We start from the raw sequence: 16,403 nt of genomic DNA, 5'->3' as shown, positions 1-16,403 counted from the left end.
GATTTCTTTTGGACATGCCCACGCTTCGAGTTTTTTCCATAAAAGTAATCTATCGACTGTCAAAAGCTTGAGTAAAATCGATAAACGCCAGATATAGCCCAGGACCTCCTTCCATCGTTCTACTTTTGAGAAGGCTCAACGACAAGATGTTGACTGTGATTCACTATTAAGGCAGTATGTCCAGAAAGTTTTAGTCTTTATGCTGTCAATTATTTACAAAACCTAAGTTGCACATGTAGCAAGGTCCCAATTGAACACACTCTGAATACATGCTTCTTGTGTTCCAGCCTACATATTAGGCAGAACCTTGCCTCTAATGTTAAATTTAATTGTAGGCCATACACTGTCAGCAGCAGGAGCTCGTTTATCCGTAACAATAACATAAGCCTGCGTACTGCAGGATTGGGGCATTGAATTAAGTAATACTGTGGCCTCTTATATTTATGAACAATACTGGAAACTTGCTTGTATCCTTTTAATTTGGCCAAATGTAGATAATTGTTGTTCCAATGCCAAACCTCCAATGTTTTGCCAAATGACTTTTTTTTACCAATCAATAGTTTGAAGATCTCACAGTGAGGCACCCAGTATATATGAGGGAAAAGATCTACATTCAATGTTTCAAAGTTTTTACTTCTATGCGAGTGGTCAGAATTATGATTTAAACCAAATTCTAGACAAAAGCGAGCATGCCGGCGATAATCTAGATTTCAAGTAGTGTGCCAGGCCTTTTTAAGGCATGCCCAGTGAGGGAAATCAATCCCTGTACTAACCGGAGATACTCCATCAGGGTGGAGGGTGGTAGGTTTAAGATGTTATGCCAAAAATAACCCTCCAGGCTGTTCAACCACGTGATCTCTCTCATGGTCAATGCCTCCAGACCGCACAGTTTCGCTGGGCAGAAACAAGCTTAATGTCCCAACAACTGGGGACTGCCTTCTGTAGAGCGAAGTTAAGGTTTAGAGGTCCTTGCGATTAGAGATGAAAATGGGCATGACAGTACAATGTGACATAATGCAAGAAAGTAGATTGCATCATTTATTAAAAATGAATACCAATTTTGCATCATTTATTAAAAATGAATACCAATTTGTAAAGGTTTTAGATGCACTCTGAGGAATCTAGTTCTAGTAAAACTGCAGCAGTGTTGTGTCATATGCAGTGGTACTTTCCAGCTCCAAGCCTAGCCTTTTCTGGGTATGGTCATCACCGTCATGGCAAAAACATCAAGTTACAAAATAATAGCCAGCCAAAAAAAAGTTACTCGTCCCCTCAGTCCTCCAAAAGCACAAAGTGCACCATTTCTTATTCATCAAGAGTAAATGATCACTCTCCAACGGCGAGTGAAGAGTGCACATTAAGGAATTTATCATGTGCAGGCTAAGACCGGCCCACCACAGACCACTAAGGGGCAGGTCATACTGCAGTGGTCATGTTGCCCATTCCTCACCTGGTTTAACATGCGATTGGCTATTGCCAGCTATGTAAAGGCCGGCAAACACCATTATGCAAAAGGTACAGTTTGCCATGGAGCCATGGACTGTGGATATCTTGAAACAGGGAGACATTTATAAACATTTATAAACAAAGAAGACATTTGGTAATCCATAATAGGCGTGCTGTGCTCATGTTCATTCTGTTTGTGACTCATACGGTTCAAAAGGACCCTGCTGTATCCTAGTCTGTTTTTGTTTTGCCATTTGATGCCAGTCCTGGTTTTCTGTTTGTGCAGTCTTCTGATAATTGAACTTAGCCTGGCATCAGAACTCCTTTGGCTCCACTCAGACTTTGGATTTTGAACTTTATTTGGAGAAATCTGATTTCCAAGCTGAACTTTTTAGGGTCTGTTAATCTGTGCACCAACTTAGTTGCTTTTTTTCTTAGATCCACTCCAATTCTTTTCCTGGGATATCTTCTGGTGCAACCCTCTTGCCACTCCACGGGCATTTTGTTTCTGCCAATGATTTTGAATTGTTTTTTTTTCGGTCTGGATGCTAGCATCTTACTGCATTTGCTCTGTTCACATACTTGGAGAGTAAAGATAGCCCAGAAAAGCTTTTGGACTACCTCAGGGGTGAAGAGAGAGAGAGAGCCAGGGAAGGGTTGGGAGAAAAAGTTTTACTTTCCAGCACTGTGCAAAGTGTGGCAAAGCAGTTTTGCACCACTCCTGCTATCTTTTTAAATTAGGGTATATCAAACACGCTTTGTAATGCCTTGTGTGCAAATACAGTCCATTGCTAGCTGCAGCATAAAAGTCATTGTGTATACTGCTTAGTCTGGATCTGAACAAAAACATTGAAACACTTCTCATACTTCCAGGTGTTGTTATTACATGGAAATGTGCCTTTTGGTTCACATCATTAAAAAAATAGCTTTATAAATATCTGTTGCCCAGTGTCTGGAGGTCTCAACAGAAGAATAAGGCATACTAATTATTGAAGAAAGGCCCAAGTCATTAAAGAGGTGGGAGTAAGCCTCAGAAAGCCTATAGTAAAGAAAGGCCGGCAGTTGGGATGAGAGTTGAGGCTGGAACCAAAACAAAAAAACGTTTATGGCAGCTTGTGACTTGTTGAGCTGCCCAAGTCTTCCCGTTTATTCAACAAAAGAGGAGACTGCTGACCTCGCAATAACAGTGCTATAGCCAGAAGCAAAGGAGAATTTGGACAGTTGGTTAGAGGAATGGGTGTGCTGCAACTTCACCAGACTAATCAGACTGCCAAGCACCACTGGAAAGTAGTGCTCTACTTTGAGTAATTCATTCATTGTTGATATATTTTAGATGGACATCGAGAAAAGAAGATTTACCCAAACAAAGAATATTACTATTTGTCCTGAACTGAGCAAATACTTTTTGCAGAAGTTAGACAGTAAAGTATAGAAATACAATATTTGGCCCACTCTACCTCTTTGGAATGAAAATAGCTAAGTACCATCACTAAATCCACACTATGCACATATATACATTCACCACTGGGCGTTCTTGCTAAAGAATGTCAACATTTTCCTCTGAAGGCACTAATTGACTGAAGAGAAAAAGAGACATGTATTGCTTGCTACCTGTCTGTCCACAGTGCACTCCAATGGGAGGAACACCCCCCCAAATCCAATTCAATCGTTGTTTAATTAAAGTAAACAGTCTCATTCACAACTTAAAACAATATAACACACAAAGTGTAATTTCCAATTGGTCAATGAATAAATCAAAAACGAATTCCACAGTCCATTTGTTTAAAAAGGAAAAACAAACTTTTACTAGTCTTTTTTCGATTTCAAAAAGGGAAAGCATATGTCATTGGTATTTCTCAATGTATAAGCATAAATACAATCCATTTAGACAAAATTATGTCAAGTAAATTCCCCATTCACATAATTAACGAAGAAAAGACGAAGAACGCTGGCACATTCTCCAAGACACTTCTTTCTGAGAGTCTTATGAGCATCAAGTTCGGTATCAAATTCTCCCTACAAAGGAGCAATATTGTGTGGACCAGATACTCCCCGGCCCTTTTTCTAAATGTCCATCAATGCCCAAATCCAGCAATTTGCGGTTTATCAATCCCAAAAGGTACCAATTAAATAGAGTTTCTTAGCCGACGCGTTTCGGACTGTAAATCAGTCCATCTTCAGGGCAGCAGAGACCAATGGTTCCAGGACATATGTTCATTCACAATTGTAAAACCTTGTAAACTCTGAGGCGGGGTCTATGCTCCTCAACTTAGTAACCAACTCAACTGTGGGTGCTGCACTGCCACTGCAGACGATCACAGGATAACCCGAATGGGTAACGCCAATGCCCTCCCAAGGCGGGTCCACTTCAAAGAAAAAAGTTATCATCTCTGGATTGGCCGAGGCCTTTGGTATTGATTCTCCCTTAACCGACGGCTCGCCTTTGCCCTGCAGGGCACCTCTGCAGGGATCGGGGCAGGATTTTCACAAAGGGCGCTCCTGACAGCAGTCTTAACGTTCACACGTGATTCTCCCGTCTCCAACGGTTGCTCACATTTGCTACCACATGTAATGGTCAGGTGGAAAGTCCCTGCCTTGAGCAGACCGGATAGCTCAGGAACTCCTGAGCCCACGAAATTTTTAGAAATGGAAGCGCTTGCTTTCTTCAGTAGATTTCTTTAGCAATCGGCTTTTTTGCTTGAGTTGCTTGCAATTTTGCACCCGCGCAGCCCAATTCTGCACCAACCTGTGGGGGCATTTGCATGGACGTCAAATGGGAAACCGTATTTTCAACATTGATTGCAATTAATGTCAAGTAACTAACACAGGTAAACTGTAGAAAACGAGTATCAAATAAGTGAAACCTGTAAATAATTCAGAGAAACACTGACATGGCCTAAAAAAAATAAGGGCCCCAGCACTTTAAAATTCCTTCCCTGCTAAAGAGAATAGGGTCTAGTGCCCTAAAATCACAATTCACATGACAATACTCTGTAGGGAGAGAGGGATGTTTAGAAGTAGCCAAATTAAGTATTGGTAAAGCCAATAGGTTGGCAAAAGTGTTCCAAGGATGCAAGAACAAACAGTCAAGTTTATTAAGGGTCCTCTCGCAATCCCACCACTCTAGGGGAAGCCCAGTAGGAGGATCCTCAGTCAAAACTCCACCGATCACGACCAGGCCAGGAAGAGGTAGGGTTAGGACCTTGCACATGTGTAGTTATGGTGCGAGGGGTGGAAGAGACCAGCAGTGCAGGCTCTCCCTCATTTAGATGCAAGTCAGACCCCACCCCCCCAGGGTTCCTTGACGCACTGGGCCCACTTATCTCTTTAAAAGGACCTGTTGCAGAAGGTCTAGAGAGCGCAACCAGCAGCCATTTTTGGGATTGGGTCCAGGTAGTAGGCAGGCCCGTGCTCTGGTGGGGCGGATGCTGTGACTTGGCAGCTGGACACCCAGGCACGATGAGATGAAAATCACCCCAATTCCCACGACATCATGATACTCCCCCAGGGCACGAAGGCAGTCAACAGCAAAGATTACCACACTCATGTAGTGAAAGACAACCCTTGTGGCAGAGATAAAGAACTGTTCCTGCTAGGCCTCTCCCTTTGAGAGAGCAGCAACTGCAGAAGGATGGTTCTTGGCTCACACAGAGTGTACAAAGCCCCAGGTCTGAGCTCTGTATGGCGGCCGGTGTAGCAAAGGGCTCAAGAAGGGAGTTGATCAATCCACAGGGGGCCCCCAGTACCCTCCTGAAGGCTTGAGAGGGCAGGATCCTTGAGTAGGGGTCGAGACTGCCCGTTGATAATAGTATACCATTGAGGGTGTTCGGGAGATCAGCATAGAGTAGCAGGGATTTCGCTAGCGGCTATGCTTGTTGGATGCAATGCAGGTTCCCGGTCTTCGGTAGGCTGCAACTCGTCCAAGGGATCTTGGTTCCAATGACAATCTGAAGAATGGCTGCAGGGCCTGCTTTTTAATGATACATTTGAGCTAGGTCACTTCAGAGCCCACAAATGGTAAAGATCTGCAGTATTCAAACTGGCAAGGGCAGTCCAATTATGGACAGCCTCCTGCCTTCACATATGCCTAGTAACAGACACTTTGTCCAAGATGTGGACCTCGTACCATATCGTCCCAGGCCCCAAACCCAGTCAGAAACACCCGCCACTTTGCAGAAAAAGGGCTTGCCTTAGAAGAAGGCCAAAGGACAGGGCAAAAAACCTACAGCATTACTATTTAGTCTATATGGGAGTCGAAATGGCATTATGCAGTAAAATGCAAATGTGAAAAAACCATAGTAGAAAAATATCTGTTGCCACTTTTTTAGTGAAACATAAATAAAGACAAAAATGTCAGATTTTGAATGAAAGGTATATGTGGGGGGTGGGGTAACGGATTAAAAAGGGGCTACCAAGGGGCGCAGAGATGTGGAAGTCTCTGTAAAGGGCTCCTCCCCACAGGGCTTCTTCGTGGATTGAGCCCAAGCTAGAGACCACCACCAGAGGAGGTTGAACCCCCACTGGAAGCGTGAACACTTGCTGTACCCCCCCAGTCCAATCCCCGGATCGGAGGGTGCATAGAAACGGGTGTACAACCCGTGTGAAGTTGCAGTGGGGTGCTACGTAGTTGTGTGCAGGCACTGGGCACCGGGACTGAGGCACTTGGCGGTACAGGCTGAGGCTGCCTGGCCCATAGGAAGGCCACAGCACCCCTAACCCTCGAACCGCGAGCGGCCCCCCGGAGGGAAAGTGACCGCCCCCTGTCCAGCATTAACATAGGCAGGGGTTGACTTGCTGGGTTCCCCGCTGCGAGGAGGAGCCGCCCCTGAGGGCGTTGGGTGACTCGGAGGTGCCTCAGAAGAGCAGGGCTTGGTGGTTTGGACCGGGGTCCCCCCATTGTGCATGGCAGTGAACTTGCCCACCCCCACACAGCAGGACATAAGGAGCGCTGTGCGTTCAGGCGGGGGAACCTGGGATACTGGCGGTGGGGTGAGGACTCTTCCCGGCATTTGTGTGGATTGTCTGTGGGCCTCGGACCTGCATAACCCCCCCAGACCCCGAGGGTGGGGGAGTGAGGACTGTGTGCCGGTGGTGGAGATTGCTGCAAGAGTCAAAGATGCGGCTCCGGAGACGCCAGATAAGTGGCATTCACAGGCAGAGGACAGCGTGAAACCCCTAGGTGCTGCCCCGCACTCAAAGGAACTGATGTGGCCCTCCTGGGGGCCTTCCCTTGTTGGCCCTGGCTGGGGCAAGTGGTTCAGGGACACAGGTAACACTTGGGACCCCGTGGAGGCTTGACAGAGCGGGTGCCTGGCTGCCCTTGCGTGGGTTGTTCCAGTTTTGGGGGGTTAGTCCAGCTGATGTGCCGTTTGAGGACGTAGTGGGAGTGGGGTGCCTCAGCAGGTGATGGGGTGAGGCCTGCGGGGCTTGCCAGCAGCGGAGGAGGAGGTGTCCACCCTGAAGAGCTGCCAGGAGGGAGGTGTGGGCCCTCTGGGTCAGACAGGGGCGTGTGCCCGCCTCATTCCGGCCATACTAAAGAATACCTGCAGCGCATTGTGTACCCCGTTCACAGGAGCCCGAGAGGTGCGCAGGGAGGCACCTGGGATCCCTGAAACCAGGAGCCCCCAACAGCGACAGGAGAAGGAGACACGCTAGGACACTCAGGAGGGGAGGTGGGTGTGGGTCCCCTGGATCATTCACAGGGGCGTGTGCCCACCCTGCCGCACCGATCACTAATTGGCTGACGGTTGCACCCATAGAAGTCAACCCTGTGAATGGAGGCACCCCCTGTCGGGAGGGCAGAGTCCAAGAGGGCCGCCAGGAGCGCACCGCGGCTAGGCTGTTCCCAGGTCGCTGAACAATCACCTTTAACATCAAGGGGGCCTCTAGCTTGGAACCAATGAGGGACCTCAGGGGGAGCGCCCTGTGAGTGCTATCGAGGCCCTGGACCAGCACCGCAGGCTCTCCGCTGAATTCCAGGGAACACAGTAGCGTTTATTCAAGATCGGACAGGCCATCCCACGGACCGGACAGAACGGGTGGAGCAAGTGGCCGCGACACGGACATAAGGAAGAAGCTTTCCCCCTTTGAGTATACCCCATGAGCCCCCGGATGAAGTACAACCGACAGAGGTCAAGGATGGGGGAGAACGCTGGCGCCACCAAAAAAGATGTGGCGGCCCTCCTCAAGGAGATCAGAAGTATGAGGGCAGTCATCGGGGGCAGAGTGGACAAGATCACCCACAGGATTGACAAGATGGAGGAAAGATTGGAGCTGGTGTAACAACCAGTCCTCTTTGGATAGCCTGGAGACTCAAATAGATGTGTGCCTCGCGGAGGTGGAAAGGGAGGAGGAAATCATCCTGAAGATGGATGACCTAGAGAATCGCGAGAGGCATAATAATCCTTTGGTTAGTCAGGGTCCCAGAGAATAAGGGGAGACCGAGAATGACCTGCAGAATGCTCCTTTTGCCACCACCAAACTCATTTTCGATAATGACGCCATTAATGAAGTCAAGATTCAGCAGATACACAGGGCTGGGTTGCGGCGGGTGGCTTTAGATCCGTCCTTGTTCGCTTCCACAACTATAGCGACAGACTCCAAATCCTGGAGCAGGCAAGAAGGAAGGGCTCAGTAATGTATGGCTCTGCTAAATTGACGGTCTTCCAGGACCTCTGCTCGCTTACCCTCTTGAAGAGAAGGCTCTGTGCCCCCCTCACCAGGTAGCTCGATGAGAAGGGAATCGGATACAGGTGGGGGTTTCCCTTCTCCATATCGTTTGAAGCAGGAGGGAGCAAATACAGACTTATAACGGACCAAGGGGATTAAGAGGGCGATGAACGAACTGATTGGAGAGGGAGAGACCCTGCATTCTTCAAGGGAACGGAAGCCTTACGGCAGACAATGGGAAACACAGGGATCACAGAGAAGGCATTTCATGGGTTCACAGAAGTTCAGGAAACTGAACACTCCCGCGGTGGATGGAACTTGATGCAGCGGATGTGGGCGTGTCGCCATGGGGTGACAGTGCAATGGATGCAGAGTGTACTAAGGAGCCTGGGCCCACGGGCCGGGGCAACTATTATGACCCCTCGCCATGGGTGGGGGCACTCCCCGTTACTTTCGTCCCTTTTCAAGGGCGCAGTTACGTTTATGATTTAATGTGTTATGGGAGGGGAGTGGAGGGTAAGGGATCCTCAGGGGAGCATAGGGTGTGAAAGGGGGGAAATAGGGTGGTTTGAAGATAAGGGGTACAGAAAAAGGGGACCTCTCAAGGGGGTGGGGGGAGCTTCTCCCAGTGATGTTAACAGGGCGGAGCCGAGCACCGGAGGGGGGAGGGGCATTTACGGAAGGGGTGGGCGTGCGAGATCCCAACTGGTACAGGGAGTTCTGGCAGTAGAGTTAGGTTTGTGAAGGGTTCGGACAGATATATTGAGGACCTGGAGGAGGCGTGTGGGGCACCTCCGGACAGGGATAACATGAGTACATTGCCTGGAAATAGACCGGGGGACGGTCCCCTAAGGATTGGTACCCTGAACGTGAAGGGTTTGAATTCACCCACCAAGCGATATATGTTGGCAAGGGAATTTCGAAGGGCGCAGCTGGATGTTATGTTTCTGCAGGAAACAAAGTATTCCATGGGGAGGAAAGAAGAGTTCCCTGCAGGAGGGTCGGCTGTGAGTTTTGGGGTTCTGGCCCCCTGAGAAAGGCAGGGGGTGTATTCTGGTACAAAGGGGTCTGAGAATGGAGGTCACCAAAGTTGGGTCAGACGTAGATGGGAGAACCCTATTGGTGTCGGGGGACATCAGAAAGACGCGGTCCACGTTTGCCACAGTGTATGCGCCCAATCAGGGACAGTTATGGTTCCTGAAAAACACCATGGCAAAACTCCTGGTAGAAAGCAGAGGGCACCTGATCACGGACAGGGGCCGGGGGGGTCTCAATACATGGACAGGCAAAGCCCCGGGGATAGGACACGGGAGCACTGGGCACTGGCCACTGCGAGTTCGATGACTCACTTTGAGAATAGGGATTGAGGGACATCTGGCGATTCCACCATCCGGGGATAAGGGGTTACACTTTTTATTCCCCACCCCATGGGACCTATACGATGATTGATTACTTGTACATCTCGTGAAATATATGTGAGGTGGCAAGGGGCTCAGATCATCCCAATTTCGTGGTCTGATCACGACATGGTGGATATACAGTGGGCAGGTCTTCCCCCTGGGGTCAAAATGGAGAAGCAATGATTTTGCTATTGAAGGACCCAGTGGTTCTCCTCGGAAATGAACAAGGAGATATTGGAGTACTTCAGAGTGAATGACGATGGGAAGATGGACATGTGGACCGTATGGGAGGCTGGGAAGGCTACGTGGAGAGAGATCCTAATTAGGGAGGGTGCCTGCAAAAATAGGGTAAGGGCAATGAGAGGAGAGGAGACCGAGGGAGGAGATGAGACACCTGGACGCGATGGCCGAAGACCCCTTTTTGAGTCGGGAGGAAACTGTACAGGAAGCGAGGCATCAGAGGCAGGACCGACACTCGTGGAAGAGGGGAAAGTCATTTGTAGCCTCCTCTTACTGAAACAAAAGTTTTATGAAAAAGGGGATAAAGCAGAATCCCCACTGGCTGCACGGCTTAGAGATCAGCGGGCGGATAGGTGGGTGGGCGAAATAGTGGGAAATGATGGGGAGGCGGGACTAACAGGGGGAGGGCAATCCCTGAGGCCTTTGCAGGCTTCTAAGAGGAATTGTATGCCTCAGAGGTCTCCCCCGAAGCACAGGAAATTGACATCTATCTGGCGGCCACAAATCTGCCCAAACTTTCGGACGCAGAGTCCTCTGCGCTGGATGCCCCCACAACAGAGGAGGAAGTTAAAAAGGCAGTGGTAAGGTTGCTGGTGGGGAAGGCACCGTGTGAAGATGGCTTCACCGCCGGGTTCTATAAAGCATTTCTCCCCGCTCTACTTCCTTTCTCAACCAGGTTGTTCAACTATATACTGGACACTGGCAGGGCGCCGGAATCCTTCTTGCGAGCCTTGATTACAGTGATCCCCAAGGAGGGTAGAGATCACCGGAGTTGTGGGGCATATCGGCCAATCTCTCTCCACAACACGGATACAAAGTTGTACATGAGGGTGATTGCCACGAGACTGTAGGGTTATATGCCGAGCCTGATACACTCGGACCAAGTGGGGTTCATTATGGGGCGACAGGGGGCAGACACTATGAGGAAGACACTTCAGCTTATGCACGCACCCTGGGATGTGTGGGGGGTCGTCCCTTCTTTCAATAGATGCAGAGAAGGCCTTTGATCGGGTGGAGTGGGGGTTTCTCAGCGCGCTATTAGTCATGTTTGGTATGGGTGAAAGGCTCTTTCGGGGGCGGGGGGATCCTAGCGTGTATTCAGCCCCTATGGCCTCTAATGGTGAGTGGAGGGTTCTCGAGATGGCTCGCGCTTGGGAGGGGAACCAGGCAGGGGTGTCCCCTCTCCCCGACTTTGTATGCCTCTTTCCCAGAGGATCAGGGACAACCCAAGGGTGATGGGCATCAGTATGGGAGGGGTGGAATACAAGGTTGCCTTAGAAGCAGATGACTTGTTGCTTCATTTGAAAAACCCGCCGGCTTCCGATCTGGCGGCACACCGGCTGATAGAGTAGTATGGTACTATAGCGGGACTGAAGATTAATAGGGAGAAGTCTGTTCTTTTTTCCTCTGGACAGGGCTAGGGACACGGACATTGAAAGGTTCTCCCCTCTTGGGCTGGAGGTTAATGTGGCAACGATGAGGTATTTAGGGGTTATTCTCATGAGGGACTTGGACAGCTTATTTAATGCTAATTTCCCCCCACTGCAGCTGATAATACACAGGGATATCGAAAAGTGGCAAAAACGAACAATTTCTTGGTTGGGTCGTCTGAATGTGCTGAAAATGGTGGTCCTCCCGAGGGTATTATATTTATTCCAAATTCTCCCGATGCACATACCGGAGGGGTTCTTTTGGAAGGTGCAAGGGACACTTCATAGATTCCTCTGGCAGGGGAAGGCCGCTAGAATCTCCAGGACCACCCTAGAGCTCCCTAGAGCTGAGCTTAGAATTTTGATTCCCCACCTCAGGTCCCAGACAGATCAACAGTGGGTGGGGAATGGTTGTGGGTACCTAGGGAAAAATTGCCCAGGAGAACACGGGATCACCCCATCCTGGGATCCTTCTGGGATGTCTGGAGACAGCATGTAGGCATGAAGGGGGTCACCATATGGCCCTAGCCTCTGGGACACATCTAGGTACCGAGGATTAGCGACACCATACCAAATCCAGGAAGGTTTCAGGGGTGGTTTCAGGTAGACCTAGAGAGGATAGGGCAGCTCTTCAGGGGGGGGAACTTTGTTTCAATTGTGGATCTAGAGGAGGCACTAGGCATAGAGAAACTCTTATTCCTGTTCTTGCAGCTAAAAGGAGCCCTCACAGATGCGAGAGTATGGGACAAGACTATCAGAGAGCTAGCCCGTTTGAGAAGTTGCTGGACATGTGCACGACAATGCGCAGGTTAATCTCAGTCATGTATAAGGCCTTGGTTGGTGCGAGAGGTGGTACCACGAAGCATTTGAGAGGGCTTTGGGAATGGGGACCTGGGGGTAGAAGTACCCCCAGGTCCCTCTGGAACAGGATTTGGACCAGGCTCTGCAGGTGCATAAATAAGACATCACTATCATGCCAGTACAGACAGCACACGAGCAAGCTCCTCCATAGGTGGTAGTACGACCCAGTCAGACTCTCAAAGATGTTCCCAGATGTTAGTCCCCGGTGTTGGAGGGGCTGTGAGAGGAGGGCGGACTATTGGCACATGTGGCTGGCCTGTCCTAGGATGCAGCTTTTCTGGGATGAGGCCCTTGGATGGATCAGAGACCTGGAAGGGATACCTAGGGATAAAAATCCCATGTTGGTTTTGTTTGGGATGGAGGAGAGGGAGGGGGAATACTTCAGGCTTCCGAAAAATGGGCGCAGCCTTACTGCTGCCCGCCAGGGCATGTATAGACACCAAATGGAAAAACGAAAACATAACCAGTAAAAGTGAATGGTCCAACGTGGTCAAGAGCATTTATACGATGGAAAGAATTACTGCGGGGCTCCATGGAAGGCCGGGCTGACTGAGATGGAATGGTACCCCTTCATAGCCAGATATATACCCCCGGGCATGCAGTTGGGGTGAAATGAAGTGGACCTCGTGGGAACTGGAGTGAAGGTACGGAGGGGCGGCTATGGTGAGGAGCTACGGAGGAGTACTCTGGTCGCATGGAGGGTGAGCTAGGAGTAACGAGGCGGGGATAACAGAGGGCTTACATGCAAGCTGTTCTCCGGACAGAGGCTTGAAACCCGATCAATGAAGGAACAAACAGTACCGGGGGGAATGGAGGGGTAGGATGCCTAAAAAGGGGCGGGGGGTCGTCAGAGTCCCATTTTCTCCTTTTTCTGGGGATGTTACTGGTTGGTATTTTTCAGTTTTTTCTTGTTGAAACACTAATGTTGTACTGTTGTAATAGTATGCGCCCCGGCAAAATAAAACCCAATGTGCACAAAAAAAAATTATTTAAAACTAAAGTTCAGGGGTTAGTAAAGCCGGGAAAACAGGGGGTTTGGCAGGGGGGGGCAAATAAAAATGGGCAGTTTTTTGTTATTCTAGAGTCACTGAAAAAGTTTGTCACCATTCATCTTCTAGTTATAAAGACATGTAACCTGTTGCCACCAGGCTGTCTTGCACACACCATGAAAGTAACAAATATTACTAAAAAGAAAAAAGGCATACAAAGTATCCCTGTCCCTCCGCACTGTAAGGTGATGTGTGTAGTTTAAAAACTAAAAGTAATTTCATGATGGGGGATAGGGTCCCCCCTACACCGATAGTCGTAGGAAATGATCAGCACCCTCCAAAATAGATGTAACTAAAGCAAACAGGCTTTACTTACCTTCAAAAAGTCAAGTCAGGAAACAATCGTGAAAGACTGGGGGTTCCATACATGTCTGTGGAGGGGAAGCAGCAAGAAAATCTTTCCTAACCAACAGGAAGAGCAATGGGCTACCAAGGAGGAACAGGTAAGCGGAGGAAGGGGTTGGAATGGTACAGGCTCAGTGACGTGGGAGTAGGCATGGGTGGGCCGAAAAGGGGACAGAGAAGAGCAGTGAAGGGGATCTGGGGAAAGATGAAGAGGCGGCCGTGGGGCTGGGTAACATGGAAGTATTGCAGCAATGGGGGAAAGAATCTGGTATGGGGTGGAACCTCCCATTAAAAGGTGAAGGGAAATTAAGGGTGCTGTGAGGATAAAGCTCCCCACGACGGCCGGTTGAAGTAGGGGAGGAGGAAGGAGCCAAATTGCTTAAATCAATTTGACAAAGAGGGGAATTTGATGGACATGAGTCCGCAGAACAGAATTCGAGGTGTTGCACATCGACGCAAACGCATAGATCCAAATAAAGCTGTGTTTCATATTCAGCAACATCGTACATTTTGAAATATATACCCCTCCAGTGGGCACTCCATTTTGCTCTTGATGCAGCAGATCATAGGACTAAGATTGCATGTTAATGCAGAAAAATAAAAAAAGGTTTAGGTTACCTCTGGTATCCAAAGGGCGCAACTCACGTGGGCCCATTTGGTCCCTGTCCTGGTCGATTTCATTGCTCCACCACTCTTCGGACATAAGATACACTGTGGATAAACGCCAAGCACACATGTGCGACATAGCCAGCTGCCTTCAGGAACTTTCAGGATACCGTAGCATGCCTAGAGGGTCAAAGGAAATCAATGAATGAAGTTTATAACATGTTCATCACCATTCGAAGGTAGGGAAGCGGGGGGCATGGTAATCAAGTCACAATAATGTGCAAAATAAACACTTAATGCAAGGAAAGAACCTCAGTCTGACTATATTTGGTCTGACCACTATGCCATCCTCGTTGGCCAAGACCTACTGTATAACCCAGTACAGAACCAGTCAGTTAGCCCAAAGTGGAGGTGTCTTGTTTTGCAATCACTTACCTAGTATTGGCCCACCCTCATTCAGTCCATCATACTTAGAAACAGTTTATAAATAAATCTCAACTTGGTTTGTGCCCATTTAACATTGTGGAGTTGCGATTTCTTGTTTGTTTAATATGTTGTTTACTGAACTTACTAGATGCAAGTTTTCGGACGATAACTATTGATTTGTACTACCTTAAATGTCTTACAAATTACCACTGAAAAACAGGAATAAGGTCAATGGCATAGCCAACTTAATAAAGCTATACCCCAGAGACTTGTATTAGGGTTTGCTTTGTTTCTGCCTGTAACCCTCTACTTAATCTCAGACTGCGGATGGGTGATTTAACTATGCCAAACTCTCCTTCAAAAAAATAAAATCATACAAATCTAGAAGTATGATCAATTGATTGTTGGCGGTATCCTGCTTGTGTCACACTCCATTTAACATTGGCATCAGAATTAATCGCCAGCAAATAGGTGGACATTCTTAAAATTCTGCCAAAAATACAAAGTTCAGATTTGTCAGTGCAACAACTCCTGCACAAGGAAAGACTTGGATGCTCCCCAATAATAACTAGTTGTGATGATTGATGAAATCCTAAAACGTTATGACTAAATAGTATTTTTATTTTCTTTCTGAATAGGTGCTAACAAATAAAACCATCCATGCAGACATTAAGGATAACATCCTTACTGCATCTTTAGGTCCCAATATGGCCTTTCTTCCGCCCAACAACCAGTCGAAGACGGGGGTGTTCCTACGTTTTTGCCATTAGATAAAGACCATTTTACAACAGTGGGCTCCCCTTATGTTTGTCCCCATACATTTTTAAACAATTAGCTCTTTGCCTCTGGTAGCATTGGAATCTTTCGGCTCATGTGCATGTCGTTCTCTGTGGGCCAAGGAACAGAGTTAGAAGTTATATTAAATGCAGGACAATCTGGGGTGGCAGGTGGATAACAGCAGTATCAGGGCCTTCACTTGTTAGATCTACCATCGGCCTTCGACAAAGTCAGCCATGACAGTTGCTTTCAACTCTGCAAAAGAATTGGTGTTACATGGACAGCCTGACAATCTTAGTAAGGTTTCTGCTAGGCAGGCGAAAAGGTTCTCGCATAGCCCATTGGAGTGAAAACGAATCTTACTGACATGTGGGATGCCACAAGAATCTAGACTGTCACCATTGTTAAATGTATATCTGACCCCACTGTTAAAAAATAAGTTTTGCTGCTTTCCTCACATAATTTCTATTTTGTTTGCTCCCTAACATAACTTTTTGGAGGGAAGTACATCACTCAGCTTTTCTTCCTTGCTGTTGTTCACTCTTATGTGGAATGTGGAAATGTATCAGTCCCTAAGACAGTCAGTACTGGAAGACTGTCTCCCCTTAGGGGATGTCTTGTATTTTTAAAGATGCACACATCACCTTAAAAGGAAGAGCTCTTTGAATACTTGGTATTCCTATACTTTTTTTGTGACTTTGTTAGGTTACATTATTGGGCACTTCTATAGCGCCTTTTACCATTGGTATGATTCCAAAGCGCTGAGGGTTGAACTCCCTCGGGGAACGCAGTCCAGGTCAGTGGAGAGAGAGTAATGTAGTAAAAATGTGCTTGGTGCACTCGGTATGTGTGCACCCAGTGTGGAATAAGTGCTGTGTAGCTGCATACTAGTGCTAGGTGTGGTGCAGTGGTTGTGTCAGATCAGTAGAATGTGTGCAGGAAGGCCAAAGGACTTGGGTTTATTTGTGGTTAAATTTACAATGTGTCCAGAATGGGCTGGTGGCAGCAAATCTTGTTCTACCTTATTTAAATTATACTTGTGCACTTTTACTGCATAATGCCATAAAGAGTACCATAGAATCTAAAAAAAGAAAAAGCCATGGAGTGAGATTTATGCCTCTTCTTGCTGCCCTCTCTGGGCCAGCATTGTCATA

The 16,403-nt window shown here is 48.0% G+C and overlaps 1 protein-coding gene across 2 annotated transcripts in view; it reads right to left on the bottom strand.

The window, feature by feature from the left end:
• The window catches only part of JADE3 (jade family PHD finger 3), a 566,198-nt gene that overhangs the window by 88,975 nt on the left and 460,820 nt on the right, over positions 1–16,403 (bottom strand). For both annotated transcript variants that reach the window (XM_069636617.1, XM_069636618.1), the window contains exon 7: positions 14,059–14,226. In XM_069636617.1, the coding sequence (XP_069492718.1) occupies positions 14,059–14,226 (168 nt within the window). The remainder of the gene's footprint in view (positions 1–14,058; positions 14,227–16,403) is intronic.

The sequence above is a fragment of the Ambystoma mexicanum genome, chromosome 7p, assembly GCF_040938575.1.
Source record: "Ambystoma mexicanum isolate Mex_15411 chromosome 7p, UKY_AmexF1_1, whole genome shotgun sequence".
NCBI lineage: Eukaryota > Metazoa > Chordata > Amphibia > Caudata > Ambystomatidae > Ambystoma > Ambystoma mexicanum.
This window is presented reverse-complemented; position numbering and strand designations above follow the sequence as displayed.